The following is a 20552-nucleotide window of genomic DNA, read 5'->3' as shown; positions in this document are numbered from 1 at the left end:
CTGAAAAAGAAATTAAAATGTAAATGTTTATAGATACCAATAAGCATAATCTCCACCAGCTTGAAAGATAAAGTGTTTTGATCAAGAAATCCTGATACCTTGTCTTGTTCTCCAATAATGTAAATGTAATTTGGTTCCGAATGCTGTCTTCTGACAAAAGGCCGTGGGGGCTCCTCCGAACCTCTCTGAGGAGTTGATAAATAAAAAAGAAATAGTCACTGTGGAAGAATTTTAATAACACTTTGCTCTTTTTTTTTTTTTTTATGAGCCCTACTGTCGCATCTGAGCATAGATTTGTGTTGCATGAACCTGAGGAGAATCAGTTGGAGACTGAGGAGAGCTGCTGTCACTTCTTAGCCACTCTTCATCCACAGAGTGCCCTTGATGGTTAATCTTTCTTCTTGGAAGAGGAACAGGAGGCTTTTGCTGCAAATATAATTTCATGGCAGGGCAATTTTATTTGTACAGGTAAAGTTCTACACAAGTAGGTTAGGTTTAGCTGTTAAGTGCCTTTCACTGACATAAAGTCACACTAAAAACAGAAAAAGAATGAGATGAAAGCCTGGAGGAACGAAACGGTTTTCATTTGGTTTTTCTTTCCTTTTTACAGTCAGCAAAGCAGAGGTGCAGTGATAATGTACGATTGAAGAATGTTTGTAATGTGATTCACATCATCTTGCGCTGCACGATTAACTCTTCATGGTCCAGTTAAGTTACAATGACAATAAACTAACCCACAGAAAATAAATAACCATTTGTCACAAAACATTTTTTTCATTCTGGATTTTTTTTTTATCTAAACTGGTAGTAGACAGATTTATCAACATGTTGTATGTGGGTGTGGTAAATGTAGGTGTAATGTAATTATTGTTATTTTATTGAATGCTGTGCTTGTCTTTAACCATGCACTTGTGACGCCTGTTAACTAGTGTCTTTATTATGAATGAGGAAATTCTGACTCATCTAGTCACAGATTCTATGGCCACTCTTAATACTTATAATTAATTATTGTTATGAATTAAGATAAACATATAAAATTATGTGTCATTAAACAATGAAAGATAATCTATCTATTTAGGAGTTTACTTGTTTGCAGGTTATCAAATGCATTTATAAAGATGCTTGAAATAATAGGATCTCAGTTTGCTTTGCATATTTTATGAAATTATTTTATCAAAAACAAGTCGGAAACATGTTAAACAAACAAACAAAAAAAAAAAAAAAAAAAAAAAAAAAACTACAGTCTATTTTCTTAAAACATGCTCAAGATAATCCAGTCTGTGATGTTTAAGAATCTATGACCACTAAAAACAAAAATCTTGTCTAACTTGTCGAGCAGGATTTATTGTTTACCCAGTATATCAAGATTTAAACTATCACTTGTGCAAGAAAAGTAAAACTTCTTAGAAAGTTATGTTAAATAAACAGTAATAATTTCAATATTTCAAATCATGTTTTTTTTTTACAGAGACAAACAAAAACAAAGCCAACAGTAGTTGAGTTTGAAAGGATGGTGATTTTAAATATATGTTAAGAAGAATTTCTATTTGATGCATGAATATATATATATAAACAACCTAATATACAACCTAATATAACAGAAATTACAGATTTAAAAAGGTAAGATGTCCATGCATTATGGTCTTCCTGACTTTAATAAGTTTTGTTTTTCACATTTTACTTTCACTATTACATATCCATCATGTTAATGATTTTACTCTTTATTTGCAAAGCACGTGAATTGGACCATACTTTCAGTATATTTATGAAAGTCTTAAAATCATACTGACTTGATCTATAGTCCTTAAATAGTATTTTTAATACAAAATAAAATAGATTTTGGCCAAATTCTTCCTGAATTAGCATTTATAAAAATAACAGCTAAAATCTGAATTTTACTATTGTTTATTTCTTTATTTACAGAATCCAAAACTGACTGCACCAGGTTCAATTATACGTGTTTATGATAAAAACTATTACACATTTAGACCAAAAGTTTTAACTTGTGCTTCATTAAGTAAAAAAAAAATATCAATATTTATTTTCTCTAAAAGCCAGAAAAACATTTTTTTAAACAAATATTTTCTCACCTGTGACATGATGGAGCTTGCAGTATCTCGTTGATTTAAGTTTAGACTAAATGTGGCCGTTGGTTACTTATCAAGTCTAGGCATGCTCAATTTCACTTTCAAATTCAAAAGCTGAGAGGAAAGTATATCTAAATTAAGCTCCTCCTTCTTCTGTCCCAATATTTTTCCCAAAGCTCAATGGTTTTTGTCCTTCATTGCATCGGATTTGATTAAAAAAAAGAGAAAAAAAAAACGACACCCTTTTGTCAAGTGTATTTCCCCCAATCCTTAAAAACAACAGTTTTTAAAATATTGTTGAAACAGAACAATTCAGACAAGTTGCCATTGCAGCAGTACAATCCCATTTTAAAATTCTTATCTAGGTAATTGAAAAAGCTCTGTTTAAACAGTTAGGTACCTTCCCAACAATGACCAGATCTTTCTAGTCAGCTTTTGGTGCTCTAAAGAGAATGGACACTCAGCTTGTTAATCTGTGCAGACTGTAGAGTAAGAACCCAGAATTAGAAATATTGGACTTGGAGTGCAGCATTCAACATTGTTCATCCATTCATCTTCTCTCGTTTAGTCCTTGTCAGGGTCGTGGTGGGGCAGGTGCCCATCTCCAGCATTCTATGGCCTAGAGGTGGGGTATACTATGGACAGGTCGCAAGTCTATCACAGAGCAACGCATAGAAATAGAAAGCCGGAGTACCCAGAGAGAACCTGCGCATGCACAGGGAGATCATGCAACTCCATGCAGAAAGACCCTGAGCCGGGAGTCAAACCACTGCGTCACCGTGGAGCCCCATTCAACATTGTTCATTATGGTATATTACTGAAGCAAGGGGAGGACTGATTCTGTCTTTTTGTTATATAGTAAATATATGCAGTTTTATTCTTACTAAAGAGACCTACTGTGGAATAGGGATGTAACACTGTCATTACACAACGGGTTCAAAATGTCCTGCAAACACAAAAATGAGACTAACACTAACTTTAACTTTTAAACATTTTAATGATGCTTCATTAGACTTGTCAGTGTGCCAGCCCCCCCAGTTGTCACAGGTTTCCTGGATCAAGTCTACTCTGTATACCTACACACAGCAGGGAGGAAATGCTGCAGAGACACGTCATTATGCAGCAGGTTTAGGTGGTCCACACTCAGGTGGACCATAGCAGGAACTGCTGAAGCTTTTCTGAAGTCATCCATGAACAACTATCTATATCAGGGAGACTTCCGGAACTTCCAGGAGACTTGGGAAGTCTGAACATGTCAAGTGTAGAACATCACTCTAGCTCTAAATGTCTTACAATGAGTCTTTGCATCTCAGAGATTAGACCTTAGTTGTTAAAGAACCAAACAGTCTTAACATCAGCCGTTCAGAGAAGCCAGATATTGAGGTTATAATCTACTCTGCATCCTGAAAATAACAACCAAGCAGAAGGAATTAGCATTCAAGTCTGGTGCTCCACTAAAAGCTAAATTACTGACCCCTGAAATGTTTTAAATCAAAGTTTAAATCCCATTATTTTGAGTTGCCTTTGATGGTTCTACTTTAACTATTTACTGATAATTCCAGTATGCAGGTCAGCTTTTCTGTAATCTTTATGCTTTAGCACTGTTCCCTTTAATGTCTTTGGTTTCATCATGTGAGGCATCTTAAGTTGTGATGTTGCTGAAATATGTTCTACAAATAAATATGACTTGCACTGCCTTGATCAGGTTAAAGGGTGCGGCCACAGAAACAGAAAATAGTGACTGCACGCCTGAGAAAAACATCTACACATTTCCTTTAGTGTTAATGTGCATAAATAGATAAAGATAAGGATGATAAACTAATGGTAACTGCAAAAGTGCATTAAAAGGTAATTTGACCCTGAGGGAACAGTGGGCAATATTTGTGACAGTGCCCTTGGTTATGCCAACAACCTCCCGTACAACATTGGCAGCTGCAGCAAAGCTAATGTTATGTAATGAGCTGCATTTACAATTTTATAGGATACATTATAAAATATTTTTTATAGGTTTCAGTTTATATCAATTGCTCCTGATTGTGATTACCAAACATTTAGTTTTTAACTAAGGGATTACCCAACCGAAACTACTTCAACGTACTTATATTAGAGTACTACAGTTAAAGCTGGATTTATGTTCAGCTCCTTGCAACATATAATGCAGCAATAAAAAAATATGGAGGATATGTGTATATTTAGTATAATGAAATTATCTACTTTGGATATAGAATAACCAGTAAAGTAAAATACTAAGTGACCTGACAGCACGGCACACCCAAAACAACGTCATAAAGGAGTGTACCTCTAATATCTTTCTTTTAATACAATGCATGTGCAATTAACATGCCATACTTTATAATACCTCGATAGTGAAAGCACCGCTAACAAGTTGAATGATTACATTTCTTAAAACAGGATAAGCAGAATGCTTTACTTTATTTCTTTTGTTTTGGTTTTGTTGTTATGGCTGGAGAACAAGCAAGCACATGAAAAAATGAAAAGAATGCACGTTTATGTGAAACAGAATTTGCAGTTAAAACTTGTCATGCAAAATAATGCAAGATCTGTCTCCTGGTTGTTGTTTTTTTTTACCAATTGTCTTTTAGTCAAAGGTAATTTCAGTTTAATTCATTTGAAATAAAGTACAATGGTGTTGCGCACAAATTGGATTAAATTTCAGATTTTGTGGAAGATGAAGAAAACAGCTGCTTCTTATAGCTTCCTTCAAGTATTATTAATTAATACAAATTAAATGGTAAAAATTATGCAAATAAGCATAATCTTGATTTAAAACTTGTAGTGGAGCTGAACTTTTGTTTCAAATCCATGGCTGTAAAGGTTTGTTGTTTCATGTGAAACATTTTTATTGTACATAAATTAAGTTTAAACAGAGATCTCAATGACATCTTAAAACCATGACAACGCACTGATGTTCAAAATATGAAAAATCAAAATGTTATTGTTTTTAAAATCTGAATTTAGCTTTTATTAATAACTATTTTTATAAGCTTTTGATTGGCCTGATTAGTTACTAAAATTGCTCTCATTTAGCAAAGTTACACAACCCCAATTAGTGGTTTCACTTTTGCATCAACGAGCTTTCCATACTGAATAACTTCATACTTTTATGATCTTCCATTAAACCCCAACAATAAAAAATAAAAAAGGTGTCATAAACAACTAGGTTTTTTAAGCATAAGTATAATAAACCTGGATGTACTAGAAAAAAAAAAGCTAAATCTTGTTGGACAGGATGTTCAGCATTTGTTCTATGGTCCGTTGGCCATTACAATCTCTATTGTTGACTCGCTGCACAAGTTTTCTCAGAACAGATCGCATCGATTTGTTGATGAAAATGTTGAAGTTAAAAAGAAAAACAAACTGTTTCGATTTCAAGTTCCAAGAGAATCCTAAACACGGCATAAGATGAACTGAGGAATACAGCGATGAGTGGAAAAGTGACGGAAAAGTAGTTTTCAAATAATGAGCCGCCCGTTACACACTTAGCCATGAGGAACTTCATTTATCACTGATCGTCATCAGTATATTATTAACAAAGATGAAATTAAACCGAGTTACTTATGTCTGTGTCTGACCTGTGGAAGGCAGAGGTCACATGTTAAGGGAACAGAATGACCACAAAGCAGGTAAGAACTGTAGAACATTAGAACCTTAATGTAACTTAAACATCAACATTTATACAAAAGTTCATAAAATGTCCATTTGTTACACTGTCAATCAATATCTATGAATTCCAGAGTGGGTTATGAAATAGGGTTTAATGAAGCTCCATCTCCATTTACCGAAAAGGAAGTATTGCAGTGGAGCTGACTTAAAAAATAAATTTGATTCAGAAAACAAAGGGTGGTTTTGGAGTCTTTGTTTCCCAACTTAGTGTCATTTCTTGTCCTCTACAGTCCTGCCAAAGTATTCCTTCTGGAACTGCTGGAACTCCTCCTCTGTGAACACGGACTCGGGCTCCTTGGTCTGTTTGACGGGTTTGTCTGGGCGATCTCTTGACTGCCTCCCTTTGTTGTGGTTCAAAATCTGAGTCAATCCGAAACAGAAAACAGATTGATCACATGGAATGACAAAAAAACGATGGCTTGTTTATTTTGGTGAAGGAATATAAATTGTATTTTGTGTCTAAGAACAACTGAACACCAAACTACTCAGTAAATCACTTTCTATGAAAGAACTAAGACCAAGAACCTTGCACATTGTTGGACCAGGATGTCTTCAATACTAGACTTTTGCCAGATCATATTGAAGACTTTTCTGGTAGCACCTTTACACTAGTCCCAACTCAGAGTGTTTTAGTAGAGGCTGTTTTTTTTAAACTTTTCAATTTTTCATACTTGTAAGTAAACTTCCAATGACCTAGGTTGCATTAAAAACCTGATGTCAGATGACTGATGATCTGGGGGTGGAGTTACTTGCCATAACAAACTGTAAAAGCCATTATCTTTCGTGTTTTATCAGTTTATGTTTGCGTTTTTGTGTGAGAAAACTACAATAGCAAGCTAGTCTTCTATAACGTTAGCTTGAAGGTACAATCTTTTTCTGGGTGGTTCATCAAAATAAGTGGTCCTTCTAATTTTCAGTCATTCTGGTGATATGTTTACGTCAGGCCGTCCTACTTGCTAGTTCCCATTTTCACTTATCAGTGCTGAGTCTGACATAGTGGAAAATGTGCAAATCTTCTTTTGGAAAGTAAGCTTGTAAGCAAACAGCAACTTTTAAAGAGCGTGCACAAGTAGATATGGGCTCGTGCACGCTCTTGCACAGGTTTAGTAGGCGTTCCCTCTCGGGAGTGCATACACGGTTCTGCATGTGCATTTTTTTTAAGTGGAGAGGGTGGGTCTTTTCAAAAATTTGCGAAAATCCTCCACTATACGTTTAATTTCAGACGTGCTTTAGTTCTGATCCCTCCATCTAATACCTTGCGGTCTCTCTTCCCCTCTATGTATCTGGTGGGCTTCATCCATCTGCCAACAGCCTTCTCTGGAATTCTGACACTTTTGTCTCTCTGTCGCTCTGATGGAGCTTGAAATCTCACCAGTTTGTAACAGGAAACTGTTTTGCCTCTTTGCTAGATGAAGTTAGCATTAGGCTGCACTGTTTCTAATCTTATTTAAGACTGAAGTGACTATGAGGCGGGTCTATTGCTGCATCTGTGGGATCTGGCTGGAGGTGAGAATAAATAAATAAAACGAGGGTCCTTTTTTACAGCAGGATCTTTATGAATAAAGCGGATCCTGCTGTAAAACCTCAACTGCTAAGGAAAGGTTTTGATCATAACTTTGAGCTTAAATCACAACAACTGGACGGCAGCAGGTGTGGAAATCCAAAAGTTCCAATAAAGTAATTCATTAAAAGGTGGCTAAATGTGTATTTGCAAATGTGACATTTTCATAGTAATTTTATATTGATGCATTATATTAATAAAACTCTTTATCTTAAATTAATAATTTCAATGTTTTTTCCATTTAAATTATTTGTTTCGAAGATATGAGTGGATTTGATCTCTCTAGCTTATAAGTGCTAGTCATGGTCTCGCAACACCGATGCTTGTGTTGAGCTCATGGAGAGAGAAAGAGTCGCGTGATTGATACAGGAGCTGCTTCGAACAGACTCTAAGGTGCTAGTTTATAAGCAAATATATCTATCAATGGGATGAATCTGCCAAAACAATCAGATCTTTTAAGGTTAATCATCAAAATAATGAAGAATTATGGAGCACCATCAAGACAAAAGAAAGGTTTCAACTGTGTGGGATAATTTAGATCTTGCATCGGAATCTCTTTTTCAAAATTTCCTTGTTGTGTCATCTTGTTCCTTGCAGTTTTCCCTTAATTTATCGGAATTTAAACTAATTTCCACTTGACTCTTAGTTTCCTTTTCATATTATTTTCTGTAATCAGGCAAACAAATGAGCCCCAGTTGGGACCGTCTTCACAACAGCTGTCCTTTTCAGGTATGTTATGTTCTTTAATTTTTTTCTGCGCTCCAGCCTCATCTGTGCCATGTGAGCAACACAGCTGGAAAAGTTGCGTCAAAAAAGCACAAATTAATATATTTCTAAATGTTTAAAAAACATTTTTTATAATAAAAAAAACTAAAACCTAGTCCACAATCATCCTTATCCACAACACGTTCACTTAAATGTTCATGTTATGATACAACTTCACATTTTTTATTGTCTGTATCTGAAAATATCAAAGATATTTTAAATGTAAATGAAGACTTAAAAGAATACAAAGTATAATACAATGACTTAATTATATTAATGTACTTGGTCTTCTTATTAGTGTCAGTTGTCTGTTAACAAGGCTGCTTGTAGGGAGAATAAAAGTCCAGCAGGTGTCAGTATTGAGTCACACAGTTTCGACTCAGTTTCAATAGTTTGGCAATGAGTCAAAATGCTGAATGATGCCTCGTCTACCAGTCACTAATTCTAGTCGAAAGTCACAGCGATTTGGATCTGCTAAGTATGCTCCAATAGCGCTTTATCATATGAAGCCAAAAACAGTATTTATACTATACATTTTTAGTGATTAATTAAAGCAAATCTTTATTTCATTTACAATTGTAATTACTGAGTTATGTGATCAATCAAGACTTTATTTTTAGCATAAATTAAATGACATACCAATTAAACAGGTTAAGATCACATTTAACCAATTATCTTATTTTAAGCCCAGCCAAGGCTGTTAGCTGAAAATATCACAATACTATACAATTTTCAGCAGGCCATCACAGGCTCATTTGTGTGTCTAGGATGCTATTGTGATGTCTGCAAATCACAACACTTGAGGCTGTGAGGCCTCCTTGTCATTAAAGATCCCCCAACCCTTGAAATACGACTCAAATGTAATGAAAAAAGAATTTAAACGTGTTGAGCTGACACAGTCAATCCAAATCTGAACAGACTGAGAACTAATAAAAAAAGGGGCAATAAACCATTAGGGAGTCTTGAGATTGTTTTCAGAAGATGAGCCTTATAAAGCCCCACAGGTGGGACATTTCTATTATCACACCCAAAAACAAAAACGGAAAAGTACAAAATAAAACAGAGAAAAAAAACCCTACCTAAAAATATGAATAGAAAAATAATAAACCCCTGAGTAGTACAGGAGGCTGAAAGGGACACAATGAATGTGAATTCCCCATGAAATAAACAAATGTTAAAATATTAAACACATGATTTATCTACTAATCTATTAAACATACCATTAAATTCAGCATCAAATTAAGAAATGCACAATAAATAATTAAAAGAAATTTTTGTAAATAGATTTGTCTAAGAAATGCAATCATATAGAATAGAATTCAACTTTATTGTCATTCCACTGTCACAAGTACAGAGCAACGAAATTAACTCTGCATTTAACCCATCCCCTTGGGGAGCAGTGGGCTGCCATTATGCAACGCCCGGGGAGCAGTCGGGGTTAAGGGTCTTGCTCAGGGACCCAGAGTGGCATTCTGCGGGAGTGGGGGATCGAAGTCACAACCTTGGGATTCAAAGACCTATGTCCTAACCACTAGGCCAGTGTTTTTCAATCCTGGTCCTCAAGGCACACTGCCCTGCATGTTTTAGATGTTTCCCAGCTTTCACACACCTGTTATCAATTGATAGCAGATTATCAGGCTTTGCTGAACTGCAATCATCTGAATCAGGTGTGCTGAAGCTCAGAAACATCCAAAACATGCAGAGCATGGTGCCATGAGGACCAGGGTTGAAAAACACTGCACTAGGCCACCGCTCCCTACAGCAGGGTTCATCAGTTCCAGTGCTTGACGTTCATGGCTTGCATCTTTTTGATGCACATCGGTTTGTTAATTCGCACGACTCTGAAAAACGTGACTCCATAGTGGCGCTGGACAATATGGCTTTAACATCTTATGATATTTTGTGGCATTATCGTTAAAATTTTAAAACGTTATCGTTAATAAAATGGAGAATATAAACACTCTCCACTGATTCTCTTAAGTCGTTCTTACATAACTGTTTAGCTGTGAGTGACTTACACGGTAATCATAGCCCCAAAAACACACAAACTTAAAGGAATAGTACACACAAAACATGATTAGCCTTCATTTTCTACTCCCCCATTCTGAACAACACTCTGGAGTACTTTTTTGATATCTCAAATGCATCTGGAGATCTGGGAGGCTTCTTGCTGTCTGCTGACATTACATGAAATGCATTTCCAAACGTTCAGTTAAATTAATTCTGACCATAAAATTCAGTTCAAGCTCCTGAGAAACATGTAATCGAATCTAATCTTTTTTGACTTTTTATTTTTGTATCTGTATGCATCAGGGTTGAACTAAGACACAAACACGAGGATGATAAGCAGCATCAAACTCTTCCTCACCTTCATCGTATCAGAAGCTGTTGCTTTGCAGGTGGTATCCAGAAAGTACTTCAGATTAGCACTCATCTGGCTCTTTGGCTGGTTTTTCCTAAAATCCTCTGCAATATACACAAAAAGGAGGAAAAATCTAAATGAATCACAAATGCTGATTTGCTTTTTTTTTTTTAAAGTTGACAACTTTTCCATTTAATAAATTGATGCATCATATACAATGGGAGAAGAAAAAGACGCATTGCTTCATTCGTATCTTTTAAATAATTACATCAACTGGAAAGCTGTGTTTATCACAACTTATCCAATTTCTGGACACAAATAGCTTTTATAAACAAAGATATAGAATTTTGTCCTGACCCACTGCCGATCTTATCCACTTGTCTTTGACTGTGGCCTTGCTTTTTCCAGGGCCAAGGCGGCCCTGCAACCTCTTGATTTGTCTGGTGATCCCCTGCCGCTTGGTGCTGACCAGGTCCATTGCTGCAGCTGAACTAGGGGTTTTCTGCTTCTTCTTATTCTTTACGCCACTGCCATCTGGGAGAAGACATGGGAACTTTAATGTAGGATGGAAGCTTTTCAAAACGTGCCTTCAATTCTTCTTTTGAGTTTTTGTGGGTTATTTATTGGTCGCATAGGTAATCACAAGCTTTATATCACAGAGAAACTTCAGAACAGTAGCAGTCCGATGAAATTTACTCAGGGGGTAGAGGTGGGTCGCAGTTCACAAAATAAAAACCCTGCCTATTTTACCTTCATCATGCTCACATGATGAAGGTAAAATAAGCAGATAAGGTGATTAGCACTCAGTCTGTGTTGTAGAGGCAGATATGCAAATGGCTGGAAGTAATCTCTGTACAGGGTTTTTACTTTCTGTACCTGGATTGCCCACCTCTGCCTAGGGAGGCCAGGCTGGGACCAATGTGTTTTTAGTGGAGGCACAGAAAAGCATGAAACGAAAACGTATTAAAAGAGCCAGAGAACCAAAGCTCTACTTGTGGATCTGCAATGAAGGAAGTTAAAAAATCCATGTAATTTAGTCCAATTAAAATGGTATGTAATTCCAATAGAATTTTTCTTTTTTGATTAAAAACGTTAATTTTATATACCTAAAGTTAAAATTAAAATCCCTTACCAAGGCAACTGAAATAATTAGATGCTAAATAGATATATGTACTGAAAGATAAAATAAAGCCCTTCTTTTTATTGGTATGTTAAAACAAATTCTTAATTTGGGAATATTACATATTTTTGACATGTTCTAAATACTATTACCAGCTTTTTATCAAATCTGAATTATAACTTAAGTAAAACATCAATTCACCTGTAACAAGTTATTTTTTTTATTTGAAACAAAACATTTAGAAGATGAAAACTGTGATCCAATCTCAATAAGAATGAGGCTATCACCTTAATTCGAAGGTATAATTAAAACAGATTTGTAAAGAAAAATTAAATAGGTCTACGAGAACTCTGTTCCAGCGCATATCATTATTAATTCTTTTTTCCCCCCAATAGCACAATGTTTTCAGTACAGGGGCCACAACATGGGCCAGGATCAGTTCTACTGTTGGCCCCTGTCTATAATCACCCATGCCTCAGATCCCCCACCCCTCTAGACGAAGTTTAAGAATTTTGGACTGATTGATGGAACGTTTTTTTATTTTTATTTCATTGAAATGACTCAAATAACCTTAGTACTTAATTCTACTGAAGGCGCGTGCGCTAAATATGAGCTTAAGTTAGCTTAACTGATCTCCACTGAGCTAACAGGCAAAACTGACCTTTAATATCATCGTTTAGCAGCTCCAGACCTCTCCTGATCAACGACACCGACATATTTTCTTAAAAATACACGATTGGCTATACTGTTTACAATTCAATTCACATCTAAATAAACTCGCATTATCACTAAGAAACAACATGCATGTCGGCCAGGTTCCTTCAGTGCGCTGCTGAAAACAGTCCTGCGGTAAACAGCTGACATATATTTAGTTCCTACCCAACAAATAACAACGCTCCCACCTACCTACTAATAATATTAAGGAAGACATAATAGCATAATATCACTAATGATGCAGAAGCTGTTCCTCACGATTATTCGAAAATGTAAATGAAAAGAGGTGAATAATATGCATAAATCACAGGAATGTCAGAATTATAATTAGGTCTACTAATCTAGGTGTATAATTAGGTCAAATTGAAATACTTTCAATGCAGATGTTCTATGCAATGATTAATCTGATTAATATTTTTGTCACCATTTGTTTGGATGAACTTTTTTTAGCTATTAGAATTAATGTAGAACAATGAGCCCTTCGCTCTAAGCTGAACTGACGTCTTTGTTTACACTCTGTTACCTTCGATCCCTCTGCTGTGTTCAACCTTTGTGAGGGAAGCCAGCTTTTAATCCACTTTTCTTTTCAGCACCGATCATGGCGGTGCAAGCTGGAGCTCTGATCAGCACTAAATGGCTCGCGGACGCATTGAAGACTCGGGGGAAAATGCGCATCTTGGACAGTTCTTGGTATTTGCCAAAACTGCAGAGAAACGCCAAAAGCGAGTTCCAGATAAGGCACATTCCCGGGGCAGCTTTCTTTGACATAGACCAATGCTGCGATAAAACTTCTCCTCTGGACCACATGCTGCCGTCTGAGAAAGTTTTCGCAGATTATGTTGGGAATTTAGGAATAGAAAACGACACGCATGTGGTTGTATACGACTGCAGCGATTATGGTGCGTTCTCAGCACCGCGCGTCTGGTGGATGTTCCGGGTGTTTGGCCACAACGCAGTGTCTCTGCTAAATGGGGGGTTCAGGAACTGGGAACTAGAGGGTCGACCTGTGAGTAACAGCTATGTCAGACCCCCTCCCGCCGAGTTTAAGGCCCATTTGAAGAGCTCTGGGATTAAAACCTACGAGGATCTGCTGGATAACCTGGACACTAAGGAGTTCCAGGTGGTGGATGCCAGGCCCGCAGGAAGATTCAGGGGACTGGAGCCTGAACCCAGAGATAGTGAGTAAGATTTTTATCCAAAGTTACTTTTAACTCAGGGAGAGCAGGGCAACAATTTTAAGACAAGGTGACCGTGTCCTCCATTGTCACCTTGGCTTGTTAAATACCAGCTGCGGTGTCAAGTAACAAAGTAAAATACTTCGTTACTTTCATTAAGTACACTTTTTAGGTATATAATCTTTACTCCATTACTTATTTTTCTTCCTACTTCAGACTTCTACTCATTACATTTTCACACAAATATCTGTACTTTCTATTTCTTACATTTTCAATTCAATTCAGTTTATTTATATAGCACCAAATCACAACACATGTCATCTCAAGGCAGTTTACAATTCACCAGATCATATAGTCAAATTGATTAAGAGTTTTCTATCTAAGGAAAGCCAGTTGATTGCATCGACTCATTGACTCAGATGCAATCCCTCACACTAAGCATGCTTGTAGCGACAGTGGAGAGGAAAAACTCCCTTTTAATAGGAAGAAACATCCTGCAGAACCAGGCTCAGTGTGAGCAGCCATCTCATATTTAACCCGATATTTGATCAGCTTCTGAGTTTCTAAAGTCTAAAAAAAACCCCAAAATACTTCTTCTTCTTCTTCCTCAAAAACTTATTTTTTACAGACTTAAAAACTTATAAAGACGAGGGAAAAAATATTGATACATTAAAATATCACAATATCTTCATATAACATATATTGCCATTTAAAAACACCATATCAATCTCTTTTACTAATGAAATATTGCTATATGTCATTGTTATGCTACGAAATCCTCCGAAAATTCACAAAATTTTGCCATATTTTTATATGTTGATGTATTGACGCGGTATCGATCTATTTTACTAACAAAATCTCACAAGAATTTACAAAATATCACGAGAGTTTGTAACAGAACGATGAAATTTCACGAGATTTTGAAAGTAAAGTATATCGATTCCGCGTTTTTAAAATCAGCATATGATAATATATTTGAGTATATTATTTTTCAAAGGGTCAGAAATGGATAACAAAACTGCTATTTTTAATGACTACTTATTTTTGTCCAGTTTTAACATCAGTATCGATATCGGTTATCGGCTACATGAGTTTTAAAATATCGACATATCGGAAATCGGCCAAAATCCCAATATCGTGCATCCCTAAAATAATTATTTATAAACATTAAACCGAAGCCAAGAGGAACGAGTAACATTTGTTTTAAAAATGTAAGGAATAGAAAAAGCAGATACTTGTGTGGAAATGTAATGAGTAGAAGTCAGAAGTAGGAAGAAAAATAAGTAATGGAGTAAAGTATAGATACCTAAAAAGTGTACTTAAGTACAATAAATAAGTATTTGTACTTTGTTACTTGACACCTCTGGTAGTGTGCATTTCAAAACCACTCTTTATCTAGTTTTTCAGCTCTACATTCTACTTTTGATATCCTGGTGCACTAAAATACCAAGTGTAAAACAAGTGTCTCATTAGAATAGTTATAATTTCTGTTCATGTCACAATTCCAGTTAGACATTGGTTTTATATTTTCTAGTCATCTTACCCTAACTGGAAAAGTTTGGATAAAGGGTCTCGTGGGCGAAAAAGGTCTAAAACACCAAACAGTTAGGGGAGTGGCGGCCTAGTGGTCAGAGCATTCGCTTGGAATCCAGAGGTTCTGAGTTCAAGATCCACTCCCACGGACTGCCACTCTGGGTCCCTGAGCAAAGACCCTTAACCCCACGCTGCTCCTCAGGAGCCGCACAATGGCAGCCCACTGCTCCCCAAGGGGATGGGTTAAATGCAGAGAGTGAACTTTGTTGCTCTGTACTTGTGACGGTTTAATGACAATTGAAGCTTGAAGTTTCTGTTTTAAGACAAAGATGCGACAATGTGAATAAAAAAATAAGAAGTCATAGGCCTACTCCTGGAACTTATTCACTTTTTGTTGCAACACAACCTTCAAAGCATTTTATTTGGTATTTGCTCTGTTAGACTGACAGCAGGGTTGTAATATGGAATTGTTTTTATTTTACAAATGAGTCTGAAAAGTGTAGTGTGCTATTCAACCATCTGTACTCTATTGCAGGTAACCGCTGTAGACAAGTTTATATCTGGATTCAGTTTTAAAACAACCTATCAAGCTTTGAACCCCCTCAGACCAAGGAAGGCATTAATTAGTCAAACTGGCTAAACTCCATTGCAACTGAATTGAAGGGACCCACAGCTCGGAAGACAAAATCTGTTGTCAGAACAACTTTTAGATTATGCTCTCTACAAATATGGTCTCTTTGGAGGTAGGTAGGATGAGCAGAAAGCTTCTGATGAAAGTGTCCAAAGCACATCCTGTTATTACAAGCCATTAGGGAAACAGAACCAAAAATATGGAAGAAGGTACTATAGTCAGGTGAGGTTAAGGTTTGCTCTAAATGTTTATTACAGCATAAATTTTTTTTTATCAGGTGTTAAAAAAAATACAGAAAATATAAAAGCAGTGGTCTGGAAATTGTTATTATTTGGTATTTAGTGCATTTGAAGTGTTGGATTTTTTTCAGGGGAACAGCAAAAGGAGTAAGGAAAGTTTTTTACATTTTGTTAATAATATTGACCCATTTAAAGTTTTTTTTTTTTTTTACTGTCTTTAATAAACAACAATCTACAGGTTTTTTTTTGTTTGTTATTTTAGGTTCTTATATTGTACTTCATGGAAATGTATCTGTAAATCCAAAAGATTTGGTGTGTCGGCCTAGTGGTTAGGGCATAAAGCTTGGAATCTAGAGGTTCTGGGTTGTAGCCCCACTTCCACAGACTGCCACTCTGGCTCCCTTAGCAAGACCCTTAACCCCACACTGCTCTCCAGGAGCTGCACAATGGCAGGCTACTGCAGAGGTAAATTTCTCCAATGTGAGATTAATAAGGTTCAATTATTTATTTAAACTATATCTGGTGAGAAGAATTTGTTTCAACAAGAATTGCATTTTATGGGACATGACTTCACTTTATTTTTATTCTGTTGACTTATTTCATGAAAAGAATATTATTTGCAGGAGAAATAAACCCATATGGAAAGTATAGCCCAAATAAACAGTGCTGTAACAACCCTAGACATGCCATTCTGTCACAGTTGGGACCAGCAATGGGCTAGCCAATAATGGGAACAGTAAAACACAGCTTTATGGATTACACACAAGATGAATCAGTGAGTTAGCTGGCTGCAACCTTGTTTCTTAATGTCTGAAATTACATCAGATTCAAATCTTCCAGTTTAAGGTACGTAAGAATTAGTTAAAATGCCAAAATAACAAGAAAAAAAATGTGAGAGCAGGTAGATAAGCTCAAACAAGCAAATCTATTGATTTATTCCTACAGTCAGTGACCTTCGCTCTTACATACTACCATTAACCTAAGATAAACACATTTACATACAATCACAAACCCTTGCTGGACAAATCTTTAAAATAAGATGGTAACAGTCTTCCCAACAAGTTTTATCACTGAATTTATTGATGCTTATTACATGATTGAAGTCTGCTAAAACTGCCCATATCGTTTTTTTCCACAATCATGCTTCATTCATTGTTCATTTTATTGTAGAAATCTGTGGAATTAACTTTGAAAAATGCTCCTTTTTGATCTTCTCAGAATATATGCATATATAGTGAGGCATATTCATTATTCTTTTTATCTGTATGATTGAAAGCATATATTCATTTAAGCAAAACAGCATTGAAAAGCTTCAAATGCATTAAAATTTCGCTGCCAAGATGACTGATGCATAAGTACACAGCCCTACAAATGATGATGGTAGGGCGCTCAAAATTGCACTGAATAACACTATAATATAATATAATGATATGATGCAACTTTATTGATCTCACATTGGAAAAATATACCTCAGCATTTAACCCATCCCCTTAGGGAGCAGTGGGCTGCCATCATGCGGCGCCTGGGGAGCCGTGTGGGGTTAAGGGTTTTGCTCAGAGAGCCAGAGTGGCAGTCTGTGGAAGTGGGGCTCAAAGTCAGAACCTCAGGATTCCAAGCTCTATTCACTAACCACTAGACCGCCACCTCCCGACGTCATCATATGTCTACGCAATTATAAGTAAAAAGTAGATATCCAAGAAATTACTCAAGTAAGAGTTTAAAAGTATTGAGTAAACAGGCTACTCAAGTACTTAGTAACTGAATCTATGTAGATTATAACAGATTAGATTTATGTGCAAATGCTGGTTTTATTTTAGTATTTTTTTATTTTGCTGGTTTTTCAAATGATAAGATAAAAAAATCAATATAACATAGATAATTACGCAATAAGACAGAAAGGAAAAAAAACATTGATCAAAATATATTTTTTGTATATTTTATTACCAGGAAACGTATTAAATCAATCCTTATCGAGTAACAAGATGAAGTTTATGTTCACTTGAACTTTAAATGACACGGAATAGTCAGTAGATAACATTTGAGTGCAGAAAAGAAGGCTCACTTAAACATAAACTGTAGGTGTGTTTCTCTCTGGTGCATTTTTGTTTAAACAAACGTTGTTAGTTATATATATGTATAGTTATTGCACCGTTTATTAAAACCTATTTATATGTAATACCCTGTGCAATAACTATATATAAATACCTATTTAATACCCTGTGTTATAACCCTGTGTATACTGTATATACTTTATATACCCTATGCACCTTTCCTCCTTATGGTACCTTCTTTTGATTATTGAGCCGATGTAACAAGTTAATTTCTCCACTGTGAGATCAATAAAGTCTATCTTAACTTATCTTGTTCTTTTTAAAGTGAAGTAGCTCACAATGTTACTCTAGTAAAAGCAATAAGTATAATGCAGTAAACTCCTGCTGAAAATATTTTCACCCTAAATGTTATGTAAATAAATATAACTGAATAAATGTCAACGGGGGGCCTAGAAGAAGGATATGCTTTAGGTTTTCAAAACCTGCCACAGCTTAGACTAATAATTTCTTCTTATCTTAGGAAAAAAAATAGAGCTACCATTACATTTTTAAACTAGAAAATTGGAGTGCAGATCTCTGCCCAGCTTACACCTACAGCTAAAACTTGCACACGGTCTGGATCAATAGCACATCTTCTGCTTTTACCTTCTTTGTTCACTCTGCTTTCTTGTTTATCAGCATATCGAAACTTGGAGTGAGGCATGGATCACCTTTCTTGTGTTTTTGCCTGTAGGATAATACTTCTACACTTCCTTGAGTCTGATGCTGCCAATAGTCACTGCTGCCACTCTCTAGTTTACTGGGTAACTGTTTGTTCCTCCAAATAATGTTAAATTAAAAATTATTCTGTATCCGGATTATAATGCAGATCATAACCAAAATGTACGGGATTGTTTCTTAGACTGAGGTGCACCTTTGGTAAAAATTTCATTAAAATCTGTTTATAACATTTCAAATTATCTTTTGCAGAGAAAAAGACAAACGCTCCCAAAAACATAACCTCCTCAGCGGAGGCAAAAACAGTGGCCTGCTTTTAGGGTGAATTTGTTAAGACATAAAATCTAGACCTATTTTCATTTGGTGGAGTGACTTAACATTTCCTTTAGAAAGTACTTTTTAAATCCCAGAACACATCTACAGTCTTTCTTTCTGAAGGCTTCAGCCAGCTCTTTGGATTTCACCATGGTTTGGTCTTTCCCCTTAAAAGTCAGGAGCACAACATATAGAATGTCATTTGTTTAGATGGGGCAAACCTTCAAAATGCTGAGAGGAGGGTTTAATGAGCAATGGACCTAATGGAGCTGTCTGATTACAGCCAGTTTGGGAATAAAGATTGGCCATGTTCTAATTTAATCCTCACTAGAAAATGGCTTTTAATTATATTTCACACAAATGGAACTAGGAAAATGTGGCAACAAGTCTTTTTTTTCTGCAATCACAAACATATCTTGATGACACTAATCCTGTAAGGTTCTCAGTTGGACCCTTCTCCTAACAAGTAGGACAGAAGACATATTTAAGAACATCTTCTAAATTTATTAGAAAATAATAAATTTTAAAGTGTTAGAGTAAATGTTTTATGTTGTGTATGCCTTGTTTTACTTACCAGTTAATTAGACTAAATCGTTGGTGTTGCAACCAAATCTGTATTTTCCACTGCCTTTTTAAATGTCATACATTACCCCTTCTGTTTCTCTTAGGCTGAAGCAAAATCGAGATTCATGTCTCATTTTAGCAATGATCAACATTTTAGGTATAGAAAATCCTCTTAGATGTTTTAGAGAATAAAAGATTTGATCCAACACTTTCTTTTTTCTTTCTGATTAACAGACACGGAGCCTGGCCACATCCCTGGTTCTTTCAGCATTCCCTTTCACTCATCCTTGTCCGACTCTGGACATTTCCTGCCTAAGGACAAGCTCCAGGAGCTCTTCATCCGTGCTGGAGTGGACCTCAGCCGTCCCATCTGTGTGTCGTGTGGTTCAGGCGTGACGGCCTGCACTCTGGCTTTAGCAGCCCATGAGTGTGGACATCCGGGTGTGTCCGTGTACGACGGTGCATGGTCCGAGTGGTACACCCGTGCCCTTCCAGAGTATGTCATATCCGAAGGCAGGGGGAAGCATTTGTAATCAACTGAGAAGACACGGTGTGGAACCAGACCAGACGGAGACCAGATTACAATTACAGCATTTTGCACTGGAAGATATAAAGTTACAACCAGGTATCAGTCTGTCATAGAGACATTGAAATAAAGAGTCTTTGTTAGTTTTCTGAGGTATCAAAGAAGGTCTTTCATTGGCTATGAAACACTGGACACCTTCACACCACATTCTGTCTTTGTTCGTTCATCCCCTATCCAAATGTGTCATGTATGTTTTTCACAAAATGTATATGTTAGTAAAAACTAATATATGAAGACTAAACTGTTTATTCAGTTTGTTTACTGTTGGAAAATAAACTACATGTTTACATTTAACCTGTTTTGATGTTAGTTCTTTTGACCTTTGAGCTTGTAGAAAACAAGCAGCATTGATCCAAACTTTAGCCTGCAGCCTTCGCTAAAAAGTGCAACTGACCCACAATATGTTCGTTCTCAGTGATAATTTGCACATATAGAGCTTGTGGAGTGT

At 36.1% G+C, this 20552-nt stretch overlaps 2 protein-coding genes across 2 annotated transcripts; one reads left to right on the top strand and one right to left on the bottom strand.

Moving 5' to 3' along the window:
• Positions 1–5591: 5591 nt before the first annotated feature.
• rps19bp1 (ribosomal protein S19 binding protein 1) lies at positions 5592–12426 on the bottom strand. Its single transcript, XM_038304808.1, has 4 exons — positions 12241–12426; positions 10817–10993; positions 10466–10563; positions 5592–6131 (listed from the first exon to the last, which is right to left on the bottom strand). Exons 1-4 carry the CDS (start codon positions 12293–12295, stop codon positions 5982–5984), a joined length of 480 nt encoding a protein of 159 aa, XP_038160736.1. The 5' UTR covers positions 12296–12426; the 3' UTR covers positions 5592–5981.
• A 354-nt stretch (positions 12427–12780) lies between these two features.
• Positions 12781–20345, top strand: LOC119796309 (3-mercaptopyruvate sulfurtransferase-like). Its single transcript, XM_038304807.1, has 2 exons — positions 12781–13471; positions 19753–20345. The coding sequence occupies exons 1-2, from the start codon at positions 12892–12894 to the stop codon at positions 20049–20051; spliced, it is 879 nt and encodes a 292-aa protein (XP_038160735.1). The 5' UTR covers positions 12781–12891; the 3' UTR covers positions 20052–20345.
• The last annotated feature ends 207 nt before the right edge of the window (positions 20346–20552 follow it).

The sequence above is a fragment of the Cyprinodon tularosa genome, unplaced genomic scaffold (genome assembly GCF_016077235.1).
Source record: "Cyprinodon tularosa strain WSP-4 unplaced genomic scaffold, ASM1607723v1 ctg542, whole genome shotgun sequence".
NCBI classification, from domain to species: Eukaryota; Metazoa; Chordata; class Actinopteri; order Cyprinodontiformes; family Cyprinodontidae; genus Cyprinodon; species Cyprinodon tularosa.
Note: the sequence above shows the minus strand (reverse complement) of the source record. Positions and strands in the feature narration are given on the sequence as shown.

Bases quoted from the DNA above. Each gene is read 5' to 3' on its own strand.
- rps19bp1 (XM_038304808.1), bottom strand. From the start codon at position 12,295: ATGTCGGTGTCGTTGATCAGGAGAGGTCTGGAGCTGCTAAACGATGAT. The intron at 10,994-12,240 runs GTCAGTTTTGCC...GTCTTCTCCCAG, and splicing joins GCTAAACGATGATATTAAAG to ATGGCAGTGGCGTAAAGAAT. The intron at 10,564-10,816 runs GTCAGGACAAAA...TGTATATTGCAG, and splicing joins GTGGATAAGATCGGCAGTGG to AGGATTTTAGGAAAAACCAG.
- LOC119796309 (XM_038304807.1), top strand. From the start codon at position 12,892: ATGGCGGTGCAAGCTGGAGCTCTGATCAGCACTAAATGGCTCGCGGAC. The intron at 13,472-19,752 runs GTGAGTAAGATT...TCTGATTAACAG, and splicing joins GGAGCCTGAACCCAGAGATA to ACACGGAGCCTGGCCACATC.